Raw genomic sequence first — 27285 nt, forward strand, 5'->3', positions numbered from 1 at the left:
TGCTTTTGAGATCCTGAAAGCTGTGGTCTATGAATTATCACATAAAAAAAAAAAAAAAAAAAAAAAGTTGATTAAAGAGATAGTTCACCCCCAAATGAAAATCCTGTCATAATTTACTCCCCTCATGTTGTTCCAAACCTGTACGAGGTTCTGTTTTCAACAATTTGAAAACATTGACTGTGGCCCCTATTGACTGTGATTATAAGAAAAAAATAAAAAAAATAAAAAAATATTAATAATAATAATAATAAAAAAAGTAATCGTCATACAGGTTAGGAACAACCTGAGGGTTGGTAAATACTGACAATGTTCATTTTTGGATGTACTCTCCCTTTAAAGATTCTTTAAAATTCTTCTTTTATGATTCATGAAAACAACTAATGGCATACAGGTTTAAAATAACATGAGGGTGAGCAAATAAACAAATAGTTAACCAAAAAAAATTTTTTTGAAAAAGATTTTTGGATGTCTAACGATGAAACCAAAGTTTCTATCATTAACCAGCTTTATTCCAATATCCTGGCATACAAGAACCAAAGTAAGGAAAGCAAACAGCTTGATCGATGTTCTGTCTGAACATGAGGAACACCCTGCTGGACTCACACTTGCTCTCTCAGTCAAGACCAAAACTGTTTCTCAGATGGAAATGCTTTTGGAGTCCATAGGCTCAAAAACAAGCCCTCCACCAACTGCGCTGAGGGACCGTTCTGGAACCTTGTACAGTCGAGTAAACCAAACAGAGGCTGAAAGTGAGAGAGTGTCATGAAGAGAGAATGAAAGAGTGAGTTGTTGCCTGCAGTGCAGTACTGCGGGATACTGGCACTCACATCAAAAGAAACAAACACTTCTCTCCTAATTTAGGGCATAAGAGGAGGAAGCAAAAGAGGGAGAGAGCAGAGGGGAGGGTGAAGAGGAGAAAAAAAAAAAAGAGAGGACACAGACAGGCAGCCAGGCAAAACAGACAAAGGAAGTGACAATCAGACAGGAGGGCAGATAAGACAGAGAGAATGAGACTCAGATCAGAATTCCGGTAAGAACAAATAAAGACTTCAAACACAAGCCTATCAGACTGGAACTGAATCAATACAAAACGAAATCACAGCAGGCTTTAAACTAGTCCATGAAAGCTGAGCTGCTCCTCTGACTTTAGATCAAAAATACAGGAAATAAAGGCAAGTCTTTTTAAATGTACAGTGGGGATTTGAGAGTCCACATTGAAAATCTAATTTAACCTGGAAACAAACATTTCTAAGATGCTGAAAAGCAAAGAAATAACGGTGTAAAATGAATTTGAAAATACTTCAAATTCTGCAGTAGTTCTCGTCACTCACTGATCAAATAAGCATATCTGTGACATTGACCATGCTGAACTTGTTTGTACAAAAGGTCAGTTTTTTGGCTTTCACAGAAGTATACTGACTCAAATCATAAAATCATACAAAAATTTCAATTACGTTTTTAATCATGTGGATGAAATACATTTTTAATAAAAAATAATTTCGGTGAAAAACAAAAAAAGGTAGAAAAATGCAATGCAGACTCATTTTCTTAATTGCATTCAAGACTTTTGGACCCCACTGTACTTGACTGCTTAGACCAATTTCACGGATTTTGTTTTCAGGGTAACTAACTCTTACAAACAACACCCTAGCAACCAACTTGAACACCTTAGCAACAGACAGCAATGTAAAAACCACTCATAACACCTTAGAAACTGCTTAGAAGCACCAAGAGCTTAGCATGGGCAGGCATCACCCAGATTTTCTGACAAGATGTATTATAAATAATTAGATTGTTATAATAAGATAAACAATTAAAAATGACAACATACTCTCTGGATTCCTCTTTTAAAAATCCCTTGTGATTGTTTGCCCAAGCTAAAAGCTTTTGGAACATGATAGTTGGTTTCTAGCTGGTCTAAGCTGTCAGTAGACACTTTTGGACCAACATCATGCCAGCTTCTGGTGATAAAGCTGATTTTTGGAACACAGTAGCTTGTTAACTAACTAATGACCCATTTAGATCAGCTAAAGGCAAGTTTAAACCAGCTAGAAACCAGCCACCATGTAGGTTTTGTTTATTTCAATTGGTTTTTCATGGTGTTCACATCCAGAGCGCATGACTTTCTGTAACACCCACATCCAGACAAGACACTTCAGATTGAGAAAAAAACCTACAGAGATCGAAATCCAGTCTAAATCAGTACATTATAACACTCAAACGTTTGAAAACGAATCCCGTCTGAACAGTGCTTTAGTGACAGTGTTCTTTGATTGTTACTATGTCCTGTCCAATTCTCCCACTGACACACTCTCTGTCCTATTTAACACTGACCTCTTATGCCAATCACAGAGAGACAGAAAGAGAGCGTGAACAAATGAGAGTGGGTCTGGGTATCACAGACTGCAGATTAGCCATACACAGACTGAGTTTCTCTCTGCAGACCACAGAGAGAGGATCAAAATCCATCAGGCCGTTCTGTCACCAGGCAGAGCAGACAGAAAGCGCTAGACCAGACGAGAGAGAGAGAGAGAGAGAGAGAGAGTGCGTGTGTGTGGGTGATGAGGAGGAGAGAGGGGGGGCGAGAGAGACAGAGAGCGAAGGTGTGTGTGTGTGTGTGTGAGAGAGAGGCAGAGGAAAAGAATAGAGATTTGTAGATGGAAAGAAGCAAAGTGAGTCTTGAAGGTGACATATTCAGTGGAGTAGATGGAGGTCACATCCGTAGGTGTCATTACTTCCTGCAATAGCAGATTATGTCCTGGCCACTTTATGGAATAGCTTATGACAAGTATATGTCTGATACAGACACAGAGACATCTCTGACTGTCAAGCAGAAGTTTTCATTTCATTTATGCATGTCATAATCAGTGGCTATGAATGGCTGTGCTCCAGTCTAGCATTTTTCCATGACTGGATATCCATTCAGTGAAACAACAGAACAAAATGTAAATAAATGTGTCACAACTTCTGATATACATCCTGTACTGACATGCAGCAGCAACTTGGGTTTATAAAAATAAAAAAGAAACAGATTATCGGTTTATTTCTGCTTTTTGACAACACTAGCAAGAAATGACTAGACTAATAAAAGCATAATATCTAGTGTGAATATTTTATTAATCCTTGTAGTGATATCAGTAATAATAAGAAGAATAAAATAATAGCAATAACACAAATAAAATATTTCTGATGAACATGATTAATCTTTTTTTTGTACCATAGTATTGTTAATACAATTTTTCTATTAGTATGTTGTTGTTTTTTGTTTGTTAGTATCATAGTAATTATTATTGCCTATAATTTATTATTATTAAATTCAGAATTTTAGATCTAAATGGTAACAAATTTACTTCTGTTTTGGGCAGCATAGCTATCAAACACTGCTCAAGTTACATGTGGCTCAGTTGAGAATGAATAGGTATAAAACGATAAAAAAACGTATATGCGCAAACAATGTGTTACTTTTCCTGTGAACACCACTATTTCCTGTTTAACACAGTGTGTTGTAATAACATGAGTGCTATTCTTTAGAGACCCACCAAGTTTTATCAGTAAACCTAATATTAAAGAACATACAAACTAAAGTAGAAAAAATGTAAATTCTAAAAATGATCACCTTATCTCTACTTTTACTGGCAAAAATGATTGCTCACTCAATCAGAACCAAAGATTGGCTAGGATTGTTAAATAGGTGTCCAACAAAATAGTAAAGTTGACTAGCAAATTTAATAGCAGAAGGAATGCAATACTCACATACAGTAGTTGAGAGATGCAACTTCTTGAAGAGTGAGCATTTATTGTTTAAAGTAGTGAACTGCACAAATGTCATGTAATACCCTGAAGGGTGTGTGTGTGTGTGTGTGTGTGTGTGTGTGTGTGTGTGTGTGTGTGTGTGTGTGTGTGTGTGAGAGAGTGAGACAGTACTCATGTTTACATGAACCCCCCCCCCCTTCCCCAACTAACTTCTAATCTAACATTCAGAGGGGTGTGTGTGTGAGAGAGAGAATGAACTCCCGCTGTAGCCCGATCCGTCTCGATGCTTTATGCTACAAACACACACTAATCCTAAATAATTAACAGCGTCACACATAACACCCAGTGCCACACACACACTGCTCCTCCAGACGGTCTGGGAGATGGGCACCGTGCACCAGACACTGCACTGTGCCAAACTAGTACAGAACAACACCTGTTGTGTGCTTACCTGAGGTCAAACCCTCAGCACAGTGTCACCACTAAACACCAAACTAAAAATCAATACAATAAGGACAAAACAGACAAGAATAGTCACGAGGGATTGGGATATACCTGTCTCAGCACACATTTTGGACAATTTTCATAAAAAATCATTCCAAGACACCATCAAAATACATCCTCTTAAATCCGTCTGCAGTGGCAGTGCTCTAGATGTACAACTTTTCCAAGGATTTTCCAAGGTGTGTATATAGAGTTCTATTTCAAATAAATGATGTTCTTTAGATGTTCCTATTCATTAAACAATCCTAAAAGAACTTTCCACAAAAATATTAAGCAACAACTGTGCAACTATGAGCAACAAAATAGTTGAAGGATCATGTGACACTGAAAACTAGAGTAAGGGCTGCTGAAAATTCTGCTTTGGGGAATAAATTACATTTTAAAATAATTTTATAAAAAAAAATAATTATTTTAGATATTTGTTTACAGTATTTATTAGTATTTAAAAACAAATGCAACCCTTGTGTGCATTAAAAAAAAAAAAAAAAAAAATTACTTTTGAATGGTAGTGCATATAACAGATCTGCTAGTTGTGTGGTTATTTAATCATTGAGACCTATTGGAAACAGAGCCAGGACTGACTACCTGCGGGCTAGACAGCTTATTTTACAACATAAAATACAACATTACACAAGACAAACCAAAACCTTAGGCTAAATCTCCACTGCAGAGGACGTTTGAAGAGATGGATTAAATTGACAAGTAGAGTGATTTTGTTTGTCAGCGTGTCTATCGTGGTCAGGACACTCCTACATAACATCCAAGTGTTTTGACAGGCAATTGAGAGTGTCAGCGGCAAGACGGCAATAAGCGTTTTGACTGTTTACTACTTGACAGAGATCCATGCATCTTTAATACAGAGAACTCTTCATCTGGGATCTGATTTAACGTGGCGTTTCATATACGCCACCTTTTGCTTTATGGATGCATACACATTTGGTGCACTAGTGGAAAATTTCCAAAAAGGTCTGACAAACCGGTCTGAGGGCGTTTGTGAAGAAGCGATCACACAGGTTGTCTGTGTGCTGAAATGAAAGGCCAGAGGCATGCAGGGACAGTGAGAGAACAACACAAAACAAGCTGGCAGACTGACTCCCTGCTGGGCACCAGGAGAGTGGGCATCCAGCCCAGCCATGCAGAGGAACCATCAAACAAGCAGCATAGAAAATCTGAACCGGGTGCCACTGCCACGTTCGCCAACGCAGCCCGTTCTCCACGGCTATGCCACACGGGAGCTTTCACCGTCAATAATGAGATTATTTCAAAAAGAACGCAGACGTCAAAGGGGGAGGGGTGACTTCTCTGTGAAAAAGCACATATTTCGGCTTTGGAAAGATTTTGAGTCTGTTCTTGTGACAATGTATAATTACAGATTCAGCTTTATAATCATAGTCTGCTTGAGCCAAATATAACCCATGCTTATTTCGGACTCCACGGTTAAGGGTGGACGTGACCAAACGAGATGAAAGCTCAAGGTGTGGTGCATGTTGTGGTCTAAACATCAGCTCACCAAGCCCACAAACTCTAACAACCATACAGACACGCTTTTTGTCTTCATTTCGTTTAAAAAGGTGCAAGAAGCGGAACAGTCTGCCTTGGGGCATACTTGGCTATGAAGAGAGTTTCTGAAGATCTGTTGGAAGGGAGGGAAAAAAGCCCCGCTTTGTAAAACATTCCTCCATAACCGCCAGATGTACTTGCGGGAAGAGCTTTAGTGGTGAGAATCACACTACTGCATCCGAGAACATTAGAGTTCGGGTGGGACAGAGTTCACCGGTGACATTTCCAAAGAACGGGTTCAGCGAGAGGAGAAAAAGGGAGAGCAGGAGAGAGGGATGAGGGAAGGAAGAAAGTCGGTTCTTTATTCCTCAAAGCCGTGTTGTTGTTGTTAGCCACACCCTCCGCCTTATTAAAACATCGTCCTTCATGGGTGGTCCCATTTAACGCTAAGAAGAACAAAGTATGGATTTCTAACGAAGCACAGATCGTTTTGTGGGTTACTCGGGCTGTCGTGGCTAATGAGTCACTCCTTGAGGCTGGATCCTGCACCAGCTGCACCGCTGCTTTTAAAAGCAGGTTACAGGTTTGGGTCTTGCTTGGAGCAAGGTCTGCTACAAAGACATGTGCAGACAAAACAATCTATTCTATTGTAAGTACTACTGTAGATAAATGCTGTTCTTTTCAGCGCTCTATTTATTAAAGAATCTCACAAAATGTAGCATGGTTTCCACAAAAATATTAACCAGCACAAGTATTTTCAACATTGATAATAATAAGAGTTACTTGAGCACCAAATCAGAAGATAAGAATGATTTCTGAAGGATCATGTGAAACTGAAGACTGGAGATCTGTTGGAAGGGAGGGACAAAAAACCCCGCTTTCTAAAACTTTCCAGAAATGGTTTAGGCTATATATATATATATATATATATACACACACACTTATTAATTTTTTGGGGTTATAGCTAATAACTAAAAATCTAAAATCAATAAAATTACAATCAATGGTTTTTGTCAATGTCAATTGAATGTTGTGATGCACAGGTGAATTTAGGTCACAATCACAATTTTAATGTTCAGTATGAAATACAATTAACTACTAATTTTGAAATTAGTAATTGTACACAATTAAAATTCTAGTAATGGTCAGAAAATATTCAGGATTGACTACAATGTTAACCAAAAGCCCACTACAGGCCAATAAATGAAAGAGGTAGACCCAACATTAAGCGTAGACTCAATATTAAAAATATTGGTCAAACTGGTTATCAGCTCAATTTCAGAATTTGAGTTGAAGTGAGCTGAGGCTACTCTTGTTAAAGCAGGGCATTGTGCGTGGGCATCAGGGTCATCCTGGGTAATGCCAAAAGCACTCAGACTGGCATGACGACACTGGCCTTTATCAATAATTCATAGTGGCACCTCGGGGCTGCTTAACCCGGCCCAGCTTCCAGTGTGATGAGCTCAATGTGGAGCCATGGCTGCAGGAGAGGCTGCTTTTCCAATAGACAATCTGTTTGGCTCAATGTCTGAGGGCCCTTTTGTTTAGGAGCTTTCAATATATTATTTTCCCATCAGACCTGCACCTTTTGCCATGCTTTTAGGTGCATGTAGATGTCTGTGAAGTACTCAAAACGCTGCAGAATTCAAAGGATAATTCAAAACCATATGTTCATGTTCAGCAGAAGCATATGTGAAGAGTCTCTGTGAGAGGCAGGAGAAACTACTGAAAGGCCTTTTCTACCTACTGTGTGGGAATTCCCCAGAACTAAATTCATTATTTATGATCCAGACAGAATATGAACTTTTCACTCCAAGAACAGAGAGAGAGTCTGTGTTTTCAGAACCATCACTGACAGGCCAGCCAGAGCAGCAAACGGCACAAAGCGAACACCAGAACACAACACCGACATCACATCTAGACAGACAGACGGATGAACAGAACACTAATAATATTACACAATTCTTCAGCCAAATCTTAATTTAATATCAAATTCTAGATCCAAACATGCTTTTGTTGCCAAGACCTTCCAGTCGAAGGAGTTTTCACTGGTAAACAAGTATCACTTACTATGGTAAACATAGTTATTGGCCAAAACACCAACCTTCTAACATTGTTCAAATGAAGACATAAAATGAGTTCAAATGTTTGGGGTTTGAAAGATGTTTTTGAAAGTCTCTTTAAGGCTGCATCAAAAATACAATAAAAACAGTAATATTGTGAAGTTAAAACAACAGTTTTCTATTTTAATACATTTTAAAGTGTAATTTATTCCTGTGATGGCAGTCTTCAATTTTCAGTGTCACATGACCCTTCAGAAATTGTTCTAATATGCTGATTTGGTGCTAATATGCTGGTTATTTTACACAAATAACAATGACTTTAATGATATTTTGGCAAAAACGTTCAAAATATGAACAATGTTTAACAAAGAAACTAAGTGTAACTACTAAATAAGGTTCAAATTTCTCTTACAATGAGTTCAAGATGACAATTTATATTCTTAATACTAGAGTTACTGTCAATAGTTCATACGAAATGAGTGGCAACACTATTAAACTTAACTTTTCAATTAAAGAAATGTATGTCATAAATAAGCTGTCAGTACAAACAAACGTCTCTATCGATCCATAAATGTTTGCACGCAACCCCTAGACAGTCGTCTTGTGGGCGCTTTGTTTATAAAGTCCGGAAGGCAGGAGACATTTACTCCAGACTCGAGTTAAAACACTGTCTGCTGGGTTTGTGTACCAGACGCATTCAGAGACAGATTGCAGAGACGGCGGAGAGCCGAGATCAGACATTTACGGAAACATAACGCGCGTGAAGCAGCTGATAAGAGCTGACAGCCAGACAAGACTGCAGGCGGAATTAAATACAACACACTCAGAGTTAAACTACACGCTCTAGCTCGAGTCACATTCACAGACGTCAAAACGCAAAAGAACTCGGACATAATTAACCACAAAGGGGAAAAAAAGTAAAAGACTCACAGATCTCCATTCCCTGGAGTTGGGATCCGCATGTAATGTCAGAGCCATCCGGTGCGGTGAGGTTTCGCATGGAGTACGCGGGAGACTTCAACCGGTGCACGAGCCAGCCGGTGTGCGAACGTCCAACAGCTCGCACGGAGACTGAAAGCCCTCAGTAACAGCCTTGACATGCTGTTTTTTACACTACATGCTCTCGGCTAACCGCTTCACTTCGTTCTGACTTGCTAAACTGAACTTGTCCGCTCTCTATCTCTTTTTCTGACCCCTCCGGTTGAACACAAAAATCAGAGTGTTTGTGAGATCAAGCTTCTCTCCACCCCCTCCTGCACACCCCCACACTCTGCAAGAGTCTACTCGCACACACGGCTGGTCTGTCGGTGACCGGCTGAGAGGGGGTGGTCGAGCGCAGCGCTCGGGTGTCTAGTGTCACACCTCCCCATTAATGCCAGACACAAGCAGTCAAGGCAAGCATTGTAGGGGGCTGACCTTGGGGTGACCCCGCTGTCTAGCGACACAGAGCACATGTGTCCAGAACTACAGCCCCCCTCCGTCCAACTACAGCCCCTACAGTCTGTCTATAAATAACCTGGCAGCTATATGGACTTTTATTGTGGGGCAAGGCAATATACCCGAATCCACACTGGGTCAAAGGCTGAGGAAGAGGTGCTAAATTGTCTGTAATTCAGAGAAATGCATAAAGTTGTGTTTTTATTCCCATTTAAAATAAATAAATAAATGAACGACATATAAATAACCATTCATGTAATAATATTCTACTTTTAGTATTATAGTACTAAAGCTACATTAAAATATAAATAAATTATATATAAATTAATTGAATAAATATATATATATATATATATATATATAAATATATATATATATATATATATATATATATATATATATATATATATATATTTTTTTTTTTTTTTTTTTTTTCAAGGGCATTAAAAATAATAAGTATTCAAATATTTAAGACGACACTAAACTGCTTAATTTTATCTGTGTATTTTTATATGTGCAAAAATAAGACTACTATTTTTTTTTTTCTTTTTTCACTGATTGGCTAGGTCAGGGATGTTAAAATGAACTTTTAACTTAAAATCTCACTCCTAGTTAGCAATTCAGCCCTCAGGGGAATAAAATGACATTTATCTGTCTGAGGTCTAGTCTGGAAGTCGAGTCGATCTCGACACACGTATGCAGACAGACACATCCCCCCCGTTAAAGCAGACATGGGGGGAGAGACAGAGTCGGGGGTTTAGGGGTCAAGTCTGAATTTGAATGGCTGTCTGAGGAGGAAGTCTCTGGGGCAATGAGGTGGATTCTCCCAGCATGCTAATGCTACTGGGGAAGCTTTTGAGGTAAGCAAGACCTGCCACTACGTAAACTACCAGACCTTTCTTTTTCTACATCATAAAATCTAACTATAACAAAGAACATTCAAATACAAAAATTAGTGAAAAAACTAATTACATTTTTTATGATGAAATAAAGTTAAACCAAGCAGGTTCTCTGTTGCTTTTTGATTAACAGTACCACCTTGTGTCTCCACTTACCCAAAAATCTGTCTATACAGCAGGGCTCATAAAAATTTTCAGCCATTTATTTTAGATGAAGCAGGGACCCAACCCCCTGTTAAAATTAAGCATCATATTTGAAGTCTGGATCATAATAATGACGCGAACTGTATTATTTTAATCCTTAATCATGGCGTTTTGCCTTCAAATCTATTAAAGCAGTCATTATTGATGTACAGTTTACAGTCAAACACATTCTATTTTAATTTGACTTCATTTTAATTTGGGATGGACAATGAAAAATTCTTAAAATTATCTTTTGTCAAAGTTAACATAACTTTACATTACATTTTTGTTTGACACATATATTCATTATTTCCCTACAAAAAAATAGTTTGACATGAAATAATGTCAAAGAATTCAGCTGGCCCCCTGCAGTACCACCACGGAACCCCTAGGGGTCGCAGACCCCCTGTTGAAGACCCCTGGTTCGTGTTCAACTAAATCAACTAAAATCAGTTAAAAATCAACAGCAACATTCTATAACAAGAACCGTTTAAGTGGTTTATGTTAGTAGACACTTTAAATAATTATGCTAATAGAGATGCAAACACAATGCTATAAACCAGCAACGGTGGCTAACAAAGATCATAATCCTACTCTGTCAACCTTGAAGAGTTTGTACAAAAAGCCGGATGGTTTACCTGATAGTTCATAACAAAAAGGAAACTTTACAAGACCATACAACGTGTCCAACAAATAGCTGATGACTAGATCCTAAAAATACCAGTGCTGTTTTCCAGATTACAGCAAGAACTAAATTACACGGTGAGCTTAACTTGATGACAGGTTTCTTTTTTTTTTTTTTCACAACCCATCCCATGCCTATGTGGCAGCTATAAAATTGTGCAACCCGGTCGGACGACAGAGGGAAAATCCTGTGAAACAGCGAGATGCAGACATGTGAAAACATTCCAATTATAACCTGTAATATAACTGCAAGAATAAAAATGGCAGTCATCGCAGAGACACTTCCATCTGCAACCTGCGTTCTGTGATATTCGCACAAATCCCTGCAGGACGTGGCGTGTGAGACGGGGAGGAAGGGGAAATTGTCTGCTTGTGCGAGTGAGTTTATGACTGGGGATTGCTATCTGCAAAGCCAAGATGGGCCGCCTGCAGATGTGATGCACTGCAGTGTGTGTATATATATATATATATATATATATATATATATAATCATCAGGTATTGAGTTTTTTTTTTCCACCTCTCTCCTGCAGCCTGCTGAGCATCGTAATGGGTCGTCTGCCCAGGAGTGAGGTAATGTCTAGGTTTAATGCCAGCCTCCTGCACTGGCGCACACACACAGGGGCACAACAGGAAGAACAGCAGGCACCGCAACTCCCAAAATGGCTGCTGTTGTGACTCTTAATGATGCTGACAACGTAATTAGCATTTTGCTAACGAGCCACATGGCAGCGCTTCCTTCCCCGGACGCTGCCATACGGCCTCGCGGACAACACCTGCGTACTCTCGGACCCCCTTTATGACACATCATCTCCTCAGTAATACAGACACAGAGACTGCAAACAGTCTTCAAAGCGGAAGATCTCGGGGACAAATAACCGTGTGTTTCACAAAGTGGGCCACTGCCCAGCAGGCTGTCAGTTCTGACTCCCAGTCACAGCAAAATGCTATAAAAACCTCATTAAATAATAACAGCACTCCATATGTCCAGTTGACATCTTTGCGTGTTTACAAACAGGAGAAGCTAACCTGGGGGTTTGATGTGTCGCTGTTGGGAAATTTTTATAAGTAGGAAATACAAAAAAACCAAGCACATAGAACAGTAACAGCACTATGTGTTCAAGTGAGCACTAGAAAAGTGATGAAGGCCTGTGTTTGTTTTCACAAGAGAAATCCAGGTTGCTGATGTAGCTTGTGTAGCTTTAAATATTTAAAGAGATCATTCTCTTCCCAAAAATGATAAATTTGTCATCATTACTCATCCTCATGTCTTTCAAAACCCCTGTGACTTTATTTTTTGTGTCTGTGGAACACGAAAAAACATGTTTAAAGCAGACTAAGCTTCTAATTTCCATGTAATGACAGTGAATGGTGACCAAAACCCGTCAAGCAAGATTTTCAATGAATAATGGCTTAAATTTCAGTCTGTGACCACAGAGTAATTGTATAGCTTTAGAAGTTTAGTGCACAAGTCATGTGGAGTATCTTTATGGAGATTTCATCGCACTTTTTGACCTTTTAGGAGCCCCTGGACCTTCATTGTGTATGGAAGAGAAGAGTTTGGATATTCTGCTAAACTTCTCCACTGATGTTCCGTAGGAAGAAGAAAGCCATAGGAGTTTGGCATGGCATGAGAATGAGTAAATTAAAAGGGTTGCAAAATTAAATTCAAAATCTAATTATTTTTTCAGATAAAAATTGATTTAAAAAAGCTCTAGTTTTGCTTGTTATTAGGGTTGCACAATTTGATAATAATATAAAACCTATGATATATAACAATAATAATAAAAGTAAAATTATTATTATTATTATTATTATTATTAAATAAACAAATATGTAATATTTTTTAAAATGTAATAAAAGATACATTTAGGAAAAAATAATATTAATTTTATAGTACAAAATTTATGGCTGACTTACTTTATCCATTCTCAAACATTAAACCCTCAAGCTTTTATTTTGGTGGACTGCAGCGTAGGGAGCCCTTAAAGCTTCTCTTCTGTTTACAAAAGCCAGTTCATAAGCGCTTCTCATTACAAGGTTTGGAAGATGGTTGGCGCATATTGCATTCCACAAATGCATAAGCAACCCAAACTCAGAGCAGATGCAGATATGAATTTGTGTGGAGCAGCATTATCCCTGAGACACTGAAAACACTGGATCTTGCATGTAACTTCACGGTCACTCTGAAACATACAGCGCATATATTGAATTAAATCACCACCTTTACAATATGATAATCTCACTATCATCTCACATTTCTATTTTATTTTTAGTAATATTGCAGCCTTAATAAATGACAATATTTATATGAGTAAACTATGTCTTTAATTCACCAAAAGCAATGATGTACAACTGTGTACAACTCTACCACTGTTCCTGTGGCTTAGTGGTAGAGCATTGCGTTAGCAGCGCAAAAGGTTGTGGGTTCAATTCCCAGGGAACACACATACTGGTAAAAAAAAAATGTATAGCCTGAATGCACTGTAAGTCGCTTTGTATAAAAGCGTCTGCTAATTGCATAAATGTAAATGTAACTCATAATACAAGTTATGTATACACATTCGCCATGACATTAAGCTTAATTCATTTTCAAACCTTAGAGACTCTAAACTGAAACAGATCTGGCCCTAAGGGCAAACCATGAGCTGACAAAATATTTTAATCTTTTTTTTAATAATAAAGTGATTTTTAGCTCTCTTACTGCAGACTGAATCTGAACTGATTTTGCTTCTCAGCATCTTATTAAATCAATTTTTAGTGTGATGTTTGGTTGAACTAACCCTTTAATACAAGTCTGTGGATCACTTTTTATGGTTTTACCTTTAAAAACAATTCTGTGATCAATTACCCTCATTTTGATCTAAACCCATAGACTTATATTCATCTTCAAAACACATTATATTTTTAGCCCCTCAATAATCCACCTCTTAACAGGTTCAAGCTTATAATTTTTTTCTCACAAGAACATTAGTAAACAATGATTATGATCATCAAAAGTCTTCATTTTATAACTTTCAGTGTGCAGAATGTGTCGTCTCTATAACTCAAAGCTGAAACTATATCCCTTTCACATCATTTCAACTCCCAAAAGAGTTTATAACCTTCCCACTTAGAAGAAGTGATGTTTACATCAGGGCCCTCATATTTTCACTCCACTCCCCTGAGTCACATGTTCAACCTCCAGCCAATCACCACCCCCAGTTTCCCAAAAACTGAACACAAGGCTGAGAGCACAGCAGACTGGCTTAAAGTGTTTGCCACGACACACCTCCTGCGTGTAGGTCACAAGGGGCAGAAAGTGGCACATCTGACTCGAGCTCAGCTGACCCAAAACTTCAAAGCTCTGACCCAGAAAAACAGACACCAACACACACATTCACTGCTTCTGTCATAACAACTACAAAATTAAAGCTATTCTAAATTATGACTCTTTCATTGGTCAACAATAACCGTGAAGTCAAATAGTTTTTTGTTAGGTGATGTCCATGCATAAGCACCACAATGCTAGGGCGATGTGGGTGATTGCTATATGGTTACTAAAATTTTCTGAACTGAATTAAATCCAGCATCAGTTTGAAAGAGGAAACCAATCCTTAGCCCCTAATGTTGTTGGATGTTGTGGTGTTGATACTTTTGCACTTATGAAACTATAAAGCATATACACATATTAAAAAATTGGGAGTACAAGTGCTTTGCTGTAATTCATACACATACATACACATACACATACATAATTGTATTCTGTCTTTTTTCCATTAAGACTGCAACTCACTTTTCTGGCATGATGTTTTTAACAAACAAAGAGCCATTAAAAACAGAGCAGAAACTAAACAGCACCTCAGCAGGAAACATTCTTCTCATGTTTCATTCGCTCTCCTTCATACACACACACACACACACACACACACACACATTAAGAATTCATTTATTCCATTCATGCATCTTCAAGCAACAATGCAACCTGACATCCTGCAATCAGAGAGTGAATGAGTTTAGGGTCTGAATTTCTTCCATACAGCCATGACTGATATGACATAAAAACACATTACCAGACATTATGGGCAAACTGGAAATGAGCTAATAGGATGTCTCGGTATGAAAGTCTTTATTCACAGAGGGGAGAGAGAGGAGACAATATTTGTGAGAAATGAACACCTCAGGGGAACAAAAACACAACGGGTTGGAAGAAAGAATGAGAAAGATTTCTCATTTGCATTCCAACTCATTTAAAAATGGTTTAAAAATGGGCAAACATTTTGGGTGCGGAAGGGCAAATGATAAAAAACAACAACATACCAGAGAGTTTTCATATCATTTTTTGAATACAGCTATTTGGGTTGAGCAGCAAACTGCTATAAAGACATTAGTACAGGCCTTGACCTTTAGAAGAAAAACACTGAACAAGTATATAAAGTAGTGTATACCTTTAAAACCTAGGTTGTCTATCTCTATAGGAGCTAGTTTATAACAATCTTCTAAATTTAACAAGTGTGTTGCCATGCGTTTGAACTCCTGAATTTCTTCTATATCATCAGTGCTCTGATTGGCTAGAGTGAAGGCCATTTCATCCATTAAGATTTAGATCCTGCAGAGATCCTGAAGTTTAAATTATTGTGATGTCAACAAGGACCGTGTGCTTCAGGATTCTTAAGATAAGAGCAATGCTTTGGGTTATGATGGATGGATGGATGATGATGCCTATGGTTTATGGTGAAGAAATATTTAAACTTACTGAACACCTACATACAACACACTTCTGAAGCCTAAGCAATGTGGCATATTTAATGTTTAATATTTGCTCGTTAAACTAGAGGAGACCTGCAAAGTAACAGAAACCGTGTCAAATCCTAAACTTGTCCAATCCACTGATATAATGAATATCAACAGAATCCCAAATCCCATTCAATCTTTTGGAAACTTTGTATACTTCAACCCCATATGCAGCACTTTTAGGATATTTTAAACTCAAATACTGAATTAAGTGCTAATACAAAACTGTAGCTGAAAGAGTTTCTACAGAGCATTTGTTTGTAAACAGTAATTTCATCTATACAGATCTTAATTCAGATTTGGCTATTAAGCACAAACAATTCGCTTAATAAAAAGCTCCTTTCTTTCTCTGCCTCACTCGCTCTCTTGCGTCTCTCATTGTTTTTGCTTTGGTCTTTGAGCCAAACTTGATTGGATTCCCAAGCAACTTGCCATTTAAGACGTCTCCATTTATTGCTCTGCCTCTTTTTCTCCTCTTGTTTTTTCATTCCCCGTCTATCGTTCTTTGATGGGAGCGAATGAAAGTGAAGGAGGAGAGCTGTCAGTTTCCCAATCTTTAATGGCCCCAGCTGCATCATTACTCTCTCAACACACTCACACATAGGGTCAAATGTACTTAGGTAACAGATAAAGAGAAACGAGGGAGGGACGAAGGCCACCGAGAGAGACCGAGGGATTCCATCATACTGGGAGGTTCACGGCACAAAATGACTGAATGAATGCACCGAGTAAATGAGTGAACGTAGAAGAATAGTGCCCGACAGACCTCCAGCTCAGCCACGATAAACAATCCCAGAATCCACTGTGAGCCTGCGTGAGGTGACGCTGTCTGAAACCCATCAGTACTGATGGTGTTGACAGCCAACGAATACAGAACCGCACGGCCCTCGCCCTGAAAAACAGCCCGGCTAATGCAGCGACGTGTGTGGGATGTGGATCAAAGGACCTGGGGGAAAGAGCGAGCGAGTGAGGGGTGGAAAGAAAAGAGAAAGCAAAGGAAAGAATGAAGGAATCAGAGATTTCTCTTTTCGGACTGACAGTATTCGTATTCATCGGAAAGCTTTGGGGGGAAAAAAGAACTATTTACAACCAAAAACAAAAATCCCAACAGTTGTTATTGAGTGCGCAACGAATTTATCGCACAGGTGCTCAGCCTGTTGGTTCGTTAAAGTGCTAATTTAAGAAACATCTTCAGAGATAAATTGCTTTCCTTTATCCAGAATATTGCGAAAAGTCAAATAACGCGAATCAAAGTGAGCGCAAACAAAGAGAAACGCTCTTCAAACCGGCTCCAAGACATCAAATACCAAACAAGTGTGTCATTCACGGCATCATTATCATCTGTCATTAAAAGCCTGATTAAGTCCCTCTGAACTTCATTCAAGTCTCTTTTACAGTCGGACATTCCTGTAAACCAAACAATTCTATCATCGGGCACTTCCCTCTCTCTCTCTCTCTCTCTCTCTCTTCAAGAAGTTCAAACGCTTCATCTGGGACTTGCCCTCCCTCCAAGCGACACAGATTGCATACAGAAGATATGACGTCGGTTTGGTAATGAGCCCCTTAGCATGAAAATGCAGCCTGCTGCAGTCGGCCCAGATTAGCATGAGAGATGATGGAGATTAGTGATGGAAATCCTAAACTCAAACAAACTGATTGTTGAGCTCTTCACATCAGACAAGGCTCGAAACGTGACCTCGGTGGCCTCTGACCCCCATCAACCCGTTTTAAAATCGGAGAGGAGAAACGTGAGGAGAAAGTGAGTATGAGGGAGAGCTCTATAGACGCTCGTCCCCTGACAGACATCAAAGTGGGACTTGTTGGTCCAGTGCGAGAGGGATGGTGTCTATGAACGTCCAGTGCCTGACAACTTCAGCTTGTCTGTAGCTCTTGAGAAACTCTTCTCGCTCACACACACACACACACACACACACACACACACTGGAGAGAGGAGCCATTAACAAACACGCAAACTGTTGAAGAGGCTGATTTACATACTCTTCAAAGTGTGCCGCTACCGTGCCGCCTTCAAAGAGGACAGAGAGTACCCCAAGCTTTTATGCAGAGTGAATAAACGTTTGTAGTTTTATGTCTGAGAAAGTTTGTTGTTGGTTTTTACAGCAAAGTTCTGCCAGCCAAGTTGTGTGCTGGGAATCGATACCGGGAAAGGGCAAACGTGATCGGTTTTGTGGTAACTGTGCTCATCGCAGTAAAAGCTAGAGTGTATGTAAGGTAAGATGATCCTCAGTGTGGTTTCTTCTGTAGAGGTAAGGTGTGGAAATCTGTCATGTTTAATCAGATTCACTCTTAGTACAGGCAGAAAACGGCTGATCTGTGACCTGAACGAACTGGCACAACATCTCTTTCACACTGCATCTACAGTCGTGGCCAAAAGTTTTGAGAATTACACAAATATTAGTTTTCAAAAAGTTTGCTGCTAAACTGCTTTTAGATCTTTGTTTCAGTTGTTTCTGTGATGTACTGAAATATAATTACAAGCACTTCATACGTTTCAAAGGCTTTTATCGACAATTACATGACATTTATGCAAAGAGTCAGTATTTGCAGTGTTGGCCCTTCTTTTTCAGGACCTCTGCAATTCGACTGGGCATGCTCTCAATTAACTTCTGGGCCAAATCCTGACTGATAGCAACCCATTCTTTCATAATAACTTCTTGGAGTTTGTCAGAATTAGTGGGTTTTTGTTTTTCCACCCGCCTCTTGAGGATTGACCACAAGTTCTCAATGGGATTAAGATCTGGGGAGTTTCCAGGCCATGGACCCAAAATTTCAACATTCTGGTCCCCGAGCCACTTAGTTATCACTTTTGCCTTATGGCACGGTGCTCCATCGTGCTGGAAAATGCATTGTTCTTCACCAAACAGTTGTTCGATTGTTGGAAGAAGTTGCTGTTGGAGGGTGTTTTGGTTACCATTCTTTATTCATGGCTGTGTTTTTTGGGCAGAATTGTGAGTGAGCCCACTCCCTTGGATGAGAAGCAACCCCACACATGAATGGTGTCAGGATGCTTTACTGTTGACATGACACAGGACTGATGGTAGCGCTCACCTTTTCTTCTCCGGACAAGCCTTTTTCCAGAGGCCCCAAACAATCGGAAAGGGGCTTCATCGGAGAATATGACTTTGCCCCAGTCCTCAGCAGTCCATTCACTATACTTTCTGCAAAAGATCAATCTGTCCCTGATGTTTTTTTTTGGAGAGAAGTGGCTTCTTTGCTGCCCTTCTTGACACCAGGCCATCTTCCAAAAGTCTTCGCCTCACTGTGCGTGCAGATGCGCTCACACCTGCCTGCTGCCATTCCTGAGCAAGCTCTGCACTGGGGCACTCCGATCCCGCAGCTGAATCCTCTTTAGGAGACGATCCTGGCGCTTGCTGGACTTTCTTGGACGCCCTGAAGCCTTCTTTACAAGAATTGAACCTCTTTCCTTGAAGTTCTTGATGAACCTATAAATTGTTGATTTAGATGCAATCTTAGTAGCCACAATATCCTTGCCTGTGAAGCCATTTTTATGCAACGCAATGATGGCTGCACGCGTTTCTTTGCAGGTCACCATGGTTAACAATGGAAGAACAATGATTTCAAGCATCACCCTCCTTTTAACATGTCAAGTCTGCCATTCTAACCCAATCAGCCTGACATAATGATCTCCAGCCTTGTGCTCGTCAACATTCTCACCTGAGTTAACAAGATGATTACTGAAATTATCTCAGCAGGTCCTTTAATGACAGCAATGAAATGCAGTGGAAAGGTTTTTTTTGGGATTAAGTTAATTTTCATGGCAAAGAAGGACTATGCAATTCATCTGATCACTCTTCATAACATTCTGGAGTATATGCAAATTGCTATTAAAAAACTTAAGCAGCAACTTTTCCTATTTCCAATATTTATGTAATTCTCAAAACTTTTGGCCACGACTGTACTCTCATCTTATAGAAAGTTTAGAACTTTAGCAGATCACCCAGAAAATGTGACTCAAAAGTGAAAAACCATCTCATTATTATTATTTACTAAATCTTTCCTTTCTGTAAGCATTTTTTTTGGCCCTTTTTCGAACTTTTAATAATATGACAGCCAACTAGTTAGACAGACTTTCTTAAACCTCATAAACAGTAACTTAAACAACACTTGCACTCCTTTTGCTACTGTTGAGAGACTGACAAACCCACCCACCAAGTCAGACAACAAGTTCCAACCAAGTTCTGACAGCAAATGCAATGAGTTTGCTTCCTTCTTTTCTGAGAAAATCAATAATATCAGGAAGGCGATTAGCACATCCTTAAGTTATGCAGAGGTCAGACAGATTCTACCGCAATATCAAAAAGAAGATACTATGTCTGCTTTTGAAGAAATTGAAAGCAAAATTTTGGAAGAAATAGTACAGCACCTTAAATCGTCAACCTGCTATCTTGACACACTTCCCACATATTTTTTCAAAAGGGTGCTTAACTGTTTAAAAGCAGATCTCTTAGAAGTGGTGAACACCTCACTTCTTTCTGGGACTTTTCCAAACTCCCTGAAAACTGCAGTTGTTAAATCCCTTCTAAAAAAAAAAAATCTTGATAACACCATATTGAGCAACTATAGACCAATATCAAATCTTCCTTTTATAGGCAAGATTATGGAAAAGGTAGTCTTTAATCATCTGAACAAATACTTAAACTCAAATGGATACCTGGACAATTTTCAATCTGGTTACCAACCGCATCACAGCACAGAGACAGCACTCATTAAGATAATAAATGATATTCGCTTAAATTCTGATTCTGGCAAATTATCAGTGCTGATACTACTAGATCTCAGTATTCTTAATGTGTGTGTGTGTGTATGAAGGACAGCAAATGAAACATGAGAAGAATTTTTCCTGCTGAGGTGTGGTTTAGTTTCTGCTCTGTTTTTAATGGCTCTTTGTTTGTTAAAAATATCATGCCAGAAAAGTGAGTTGCAGTTTTAATGGAAAAAAGACAGAAAACAATTATGTCTGTGTATGTATGATTTACAGCAAAGCACTTGTACTCCCACTGTCGATCATAATATACTATTAGAGAGACTGGAAAACTGGGTTGGGCTTTCTGGGATGGTAATCAAATGGTTCAGGTCATACTTTGAGGTTATTATGTGAGTAGGACAGCATAAGTCTAAGTGGATGTCCATGACATGCGGAGTCCCACAAGGCTCAATTCTTGCACCGCTCTTGTTTAGCCTGTATATGCTCCCACTAAGTCAAATAATGAGGAAGAATGAAATTGCCTATCACAGCTATGCTGATGATACCCAGATTTACCTAGCCTTATCGCCAAATGACTCCCTCTGCCAATGCATCGATGAAATTAATAGTTGGATGTGCCAGAACTTTCTTCAATTAAAGTCATTGCATTTGGAAACAAAGATGAAGTTCTAAAGGTGAATGCATACCTTGACTCTAGGGGTCTAACAACTAAAAATCAAGTCAGAAATCTAGGTGTGATTCTGGTTGACAGGCCTTAGTTTCAGAAGTCATGTCAAAGCAGTAACTAAATCAGCAAACTATCATCTAAAAAACATTACAAGACGTAGATGTTTTGTTTCCAGTCAAGACTTGGAGAAACTTGTTCATGCTTTTATCACCAGCAGGGTTTAGAGGATTTAGATATAATGTCGTCCGCAGTTGGAACCAGCTTCCAGAAGAGATCAGATGTGCTAAAACATTAGTCACATTTAAATGCAGACTCAAATCTCATCTGTTTAGCTGTCCATTTATTGAATGAGCACTGTGCAATGTCCAAACTGATTGCACTATATTTTATGTATAATCATTTCCTATTCTTAACTGTTTTAAATTCATTTAAGTCTTTTAAATCAATTTTTAAATAATTTTCAAAGTTTTTAAATTCCTTGTTTTATTGTTGTTTATTGTTTTATGTTTATAAATAAGCATTTTTACTTCAGATAAGTAAATTTTTACACTATTGTTTATGTTTAATAATACGTTAACACACTATTTTAGGGTGTCCTTGTTACACGTTACATGTACTTGCTATTATAATAACAATAAATTATGCATAATTACATGCAAGTAACTCCAACCCAAACCCTAACCATATAGTAAGTACATGTAGTTAATTAATATTACTCAGTACTTAAATGTGTAATTACATTGTAACAAGGACATCTTAAAATAAAGTGTAACCAATACTACTACTACTAATAATACAGTATTATTGACACTAACAAAAACTACTATTGCCATTGTTGTTATTAGTTATTTATTATTGGTGTTAAAGGCATAGCATGAAAAAAACAGACTGTTTAAACGATAGTAAAGACTCTGAAAAATGGTCTTTAAACTTTTTCCCTAACCTATGTGTACCTTAAAACTAAAGAAATAAAATGTCAAATTCATGGACAACAAGCTTTACCCTGAAATTTGTGCAGTCTGACTCCCACACACCTGATGCCAATAAATGCAAACCACTGACAAAGAAGATCATTGCCGCATACTTAAACCCTGCAAAGCTTTTCATCATACTCTTCGATAAACACCCTCTCTCACTCCCTCCTTCCCTGCAGAGGGTGTCTGACAGTCCTGACCACAACCATTCAATGCGTGAAGGCAGAGAGCTGGAGAGAGAGAGAGCGAGCGAGAGAGAGAGAGAGAGAGAGAGAGAGAGAGAGAGAGAGAGAGAGAGAGAGAGAGAGAGGGAGAGAGAGAGAGAGACAGAGACAGAGACAGAGACAGAGACAGAGAGAGAAAGAGGGGAATATTTTGTGCAGGGTGTCTAGACTATATTCATTATCAATCTGTCTGGCCCTGCTGTAGACAGAGAGATGGCAAACTCGATTAGACTCTAAACATTTCCTCAGATTCTGTCTTGCTCTCAGCATATTTAGTCTTCACTAACGTCTATCAGCATCATTCCCATCTCCCTCTAGCAGTATATGGCGGCTGTTTGTCTGCTGGGGAAATGAGCATTACTGCTCTAACAGCTCTGACTGAAGACACCCCTCAGAGCAGAGGGAACACAGGGTAGCATGACACGGCAAGAACAGATGACTGATTTCAACATAGCCAGGACAGAAAAACGCTAGTCTCGCGTAGCCACTCGCGTAGTCAGACTGACGGCTGAAGGTTTGGAATCCATGGCAGCTTTTTTTGGCCAAGGCCCACCCATGAGGCCGTTTGACCGAGATGTCAAACAACCAATCACAGACCAGTGTGTAAAACTCTCGGACGTATTATAAAGATTCTATGTCGTGAACTTTAAATATTTCACATACTTTTGAAAATCCAGTGTTTAGTTGATCCTGATAAGCGCTCATTGTCACTAGGGCTGTTCATTTTAACTGGTTAACCATTAACCGACCGTTAAGAATTTTGACCAATTAATACAATCAGTTAAACAGTTTAAAAAGTCATTTATTTACTTATTTTCAGTAATTTATCAAAATATTTAAAAAGGTTTGCTGCATGGTTAAAATATGCTCCGCATATAAAAATATTGTTTTTTAGAGAGAGAAAAAAAAAGTTGTGTATAATAAGTCCCATTTTATTATTTCAATTCAGAAATAGGCCTAGGCCTAATGCCCACACAAAATGTTTACAAACATTATAATAAACTGTAAACATAGCTAGGCTATTTTAGTTCACCTCATTCCACAACAAATCCTTTGAATTAACAGTATTTAGAAAAGAACAAGAATTAAAAATAGGTCTTTAAAAAGTTATAGCAACCTATAAACGACAAGCCAAAACAAATTAATTTAGGCTAAAACGAAACCGAAACCAACGTTGGGTCTCTCATTCGACACAAAATCAAATGTTTCCGTATTCACGATGTATTTGAATGCCAAATTATTATTTATTATGTAGCTACTTCACTCATGTGCCAATATCCACATAAAACAAAATGTTTTGCATAACATCATGGTGGTACACTGATAACATTTAATGGCACAGATTTTACTACAAATTTAAACTGAGCAGTGTGTTTTTTTCCATATGTTTGACTGACTGTATTTCATTACGATAATGAACAGTCTGCATTGTCAAGATAGCAAAGCTTAACTGTGTGCGTGCATGTGGCACCAGCGCAATCACTTGGTGGAAGTAACTACTCCTTTCAGTCATAAACAGTGGAAGCAACTACTCCTTTCAGTCATAAAGATAATCGGAATTGTAAACAGTTTGCCTTTATTTGTGTACATTCACAATAAAAACAAATCTTTTTGCATAAAATAAGCCTAAAGAAAAATAGTATGCCGCTTTCTGCCACCTGTTTCCTTTCCCCTTTTCCTTTCTTAATTTATTAAGTAAAAATATATTTCTCGTATAGGCCTATGTTTTCATTTATATATTTATATATATATATATATATATATATATATATATATATATATATATATATATATATATATATATATATATATATATATATATATATAAAAAAATGAAAACATAGGCCTATACGAGAAATATATGTGTGTATGTATGTGTGTGTGTGTGTATATTTATTATATATATATATATATATATATATATATATATATATATATATATATATATACACACACACATACACACATACATATATATATTAGGGATATGCTGGTATCAAATTTTCCTGTTGCGATTAATTGCTAATGGTATTTAAATTAAGTTTCATATTACAGTATAACAGGTTAAATAACATTTTTCTTATAACAAAAATAACATTTAAATACAATAAAGCAATACGGAAAACTTTATAAAGTTAAAAGTTTTACACAGATTTAAGTGCAAAAGAACTATAAAGATCAATAGTTAACCTTTGTTAATGCATTAACATTCACAATGAGAAAAAAAAAAAAATTCTAATTAAATTATAAATCATTAAAAAAAAAAAAAAAAAAAGTCTTAGTTCATGTTAGCTCATTAAATAACACAGTTGCAACTTTCAATTTTAACAAAGTGTTATTAAATATTGGAATACCTAAGATGAATGAATGATAAGAAGAATTTTTAATTGCCAGTTTATGTTAACTAATGAATTAACTAATGTTAACTAATGAAGCCCTAATGTGAAGTGTGAATGAAATATAAAGAATCAAAACACATTTAAACAATATCTAGGGCATGCTGTAGTCCAGATTAAAATGAGAAAAAAAAAAAAGTTGAAAATAAATAGCCTATTAAGTCTAAATATTTAAGTATTTGGCGCTGTGATGAACACCATAGCAAATACACAAATCTGAATGGCTATTTAAAATGATTTAAATATGTTTCAGAAAGTAGCAGCTGCTTTATTTATGGGTTTTCCAGGGTAAGGGCTGAATTTTCTGCAGTTTAGCGCCATCTGGTGTCAGAGAGTGAATGTGCTTTTATTCAGCGCGTGTCTCAGTGTTTCCCCATGTGCTTCTCATGCGTGCTTGTTTACATCAGAGCGGCACGTGTATGTCTTTCAAGCAGCATACAGCTGTGTTGTGCATTTTGACCAGTTGCTGGGAATAGTATTCTTAAAAAGCATTCCAAATTCTGAATAATTTATAATTATTCACGGTATTTACAAGTGCCAAAGATAACAATATCGTGCATATTCCTTACCATGATATCGCATTACCGAATACCGGCACATGTTTAAGAAAAAAATATAAAACGAAAAAATACGGGTCACAGACACTTATCCTTTCTAGTTTAATTCAATTCTAATTTAAAATAATCTTCTTGGTTAATGGTTAATAATCGGTTAACGAGCGTCAGTGGTCGGTTAGGAAAAATAAATCCCTAATTGTCACAGTTGTAAACACTACGGCTTTATTCTTTCGTGAGGGGGTTTGGCATCATGGCATCTTTGTTTCTAGGCGGAGCGTTAAAGAATGTGACACACGTCTACCAGAAATCCTGTATAATTCAACCAATCTAATGACGACTTCGAAACTCCTGAAGTGTTTCCACTTTTGTGTGCTATAATCATCAGATGTTTAGTCAACTGTCTGTGGGTGTGACGTCTGAGGCTGAGACTAGAAAAACACAGAAGGAGCTACGTGCTTTTCTGATTTTTCTTTCTTTTTTTGCCTGCTCTGCTTTCCTTAGACTTGAAGACACAAAAGATCTTTGGTAGATCAAAGCTTACTGGCTGCCAACGTCTCATGCCAAGGGCTGGACAAAATATGGAATATTCACCATGAAAGTCACACACTTGCATCATTACAGAGCTAATATATGGATCAATGACACAAGAGTAACCATTAAAAACTAAAATGAAAAAAATCAAGTTTAAAACACCTAGAAAGTTTATAGAAAAGTATCATTTGCATTTATGTTGGTTTCACACCACATGACATTTTACATCCTGGACTAAAAGTGTCTTATCAAAAAGGGTCAAAGGAGCAATTTTGATATATTTTTAAAGAATTAATGATGGCAATTAAAGATAATGCCAATCTTTAGGCATTCGTCTTATGCTATCAAGCCAGTTGTATCACCCTGACATTTTTTACTTTATCCCTCACCCAAAAGTATTAAAACAAAATTTAATTTAGAATTTAAAAAATTTGCTAATCTTAGAAGAGGTGTAATCAAGTTGTTGTATGAGTAAATTAAATTTTTTATTTATTTTTGAAAAAAGCAAATAAAATAATGTGTCTCATGTCATTGACCCATACATAGAGATGAATGTCAAATGTAGGGATGTAACAATTCACTCAACTAACGATTCGATTCACGATTTTGATTTCATGATTCGATTCACATTTTTTTTTTTTTAAACAAAATGATATTTAAGACAAATTATGAGTGTGCCCTTTTATTATTGCTTGTGAAATTATAATATAACTATAATAATATACTAATATAGCACTTGCATTATTGCTCTTTTGTTGGTTTTGATTGCTTCTATTGTCTTCATTTGTAAGTAGCTTTGGATAAAAGTGTCTGCTAAATGAAAAAATATAAATAGAATGTAAATGTAAATAACAAAACTAAATTGAAATTTTAAAACAAGCCCCAAATCAAATAAGTAACAAAAATAAAATAAATCTCTTCATATAAACAAAATAAGGCTTTGTCTCTCTTCCATTTAAAATTAGATGCAACCTCTGCATTTTAATCATGATCCAAACAAAGACGCTGCATACATGCAACATGAGCAGTTTTTAATTTAAATTAGATTGTATAATTTAGAAGTTCTGAAGCAAAAACAATTGTTTGACTTTAGTTTTGTGAAACTATACATAAAAATATCTGCATGAAACAGCAGACGAGCTGAACGAGATGCAGATTCACTCTCTGCCAGCAGGTGGCGCTTAAAGCGTTTCCTTGGTTTCTGCTGTAAACGAAGCAGCGCTGCACTTATGAACTTATGAAAAAATACCATCTAAACTTTTCTAAAGAAAGTAAGTTCTCCTCAGACATGCATTCATATAAACTCCTACCCCTATATGAATCGCGATTTGTTTAGCATCCCAACCGATTTGAATCGTCACATATTTGAATCCATTTTCAACCGGCTCGCGGTTA

General features: G+C 37.6%; 1 protein-coding gene across 3 annotated transcripts in view; it reads right to left on the bottom strand.

Annotated features, from left to right (window-relative positions):
- ldlrad4b (low density lipoprotein receptor class A domain containing 4b) overlaps positions 1-27285 on the bottom strand; it is a 53572-nt gene that overhangs the window by 6922 nt on the left and 19365 nt on the right. The window contains exon 1 of one of the 3 annotated variants that reach the window (XM_042741190.1): positions 8751-9401. The exons of the other annotated variants lie outside the window; for them this stretch is intronic. Coding sequence (XP_042597124.1) covers positions 8751-8820 — 70 coding nt within the window. The 5' untranslated portion in view covers positions 8821-9401. Of the gene's footprint in view, positions 1-8750; positions 9402-27285 lie in introns of those variants that run through there. 3 annotated transcript variants of the gene reach the window in all.

Source organism: Cyprinus carpio, chromosome B16 (genome assembly GCF_018340385.1).
Source record: "Cyprinus carpio isolate SPL01 chromosome B16, ASM1834038v1, whole genome shotgun sequence".
Lineage (NCBI taxonomy): Eukaryota > Metazoa > Chordata > Actinopteri > Cypriniformes > Cyprinidae > Cyprinus > Cyprinus carpio.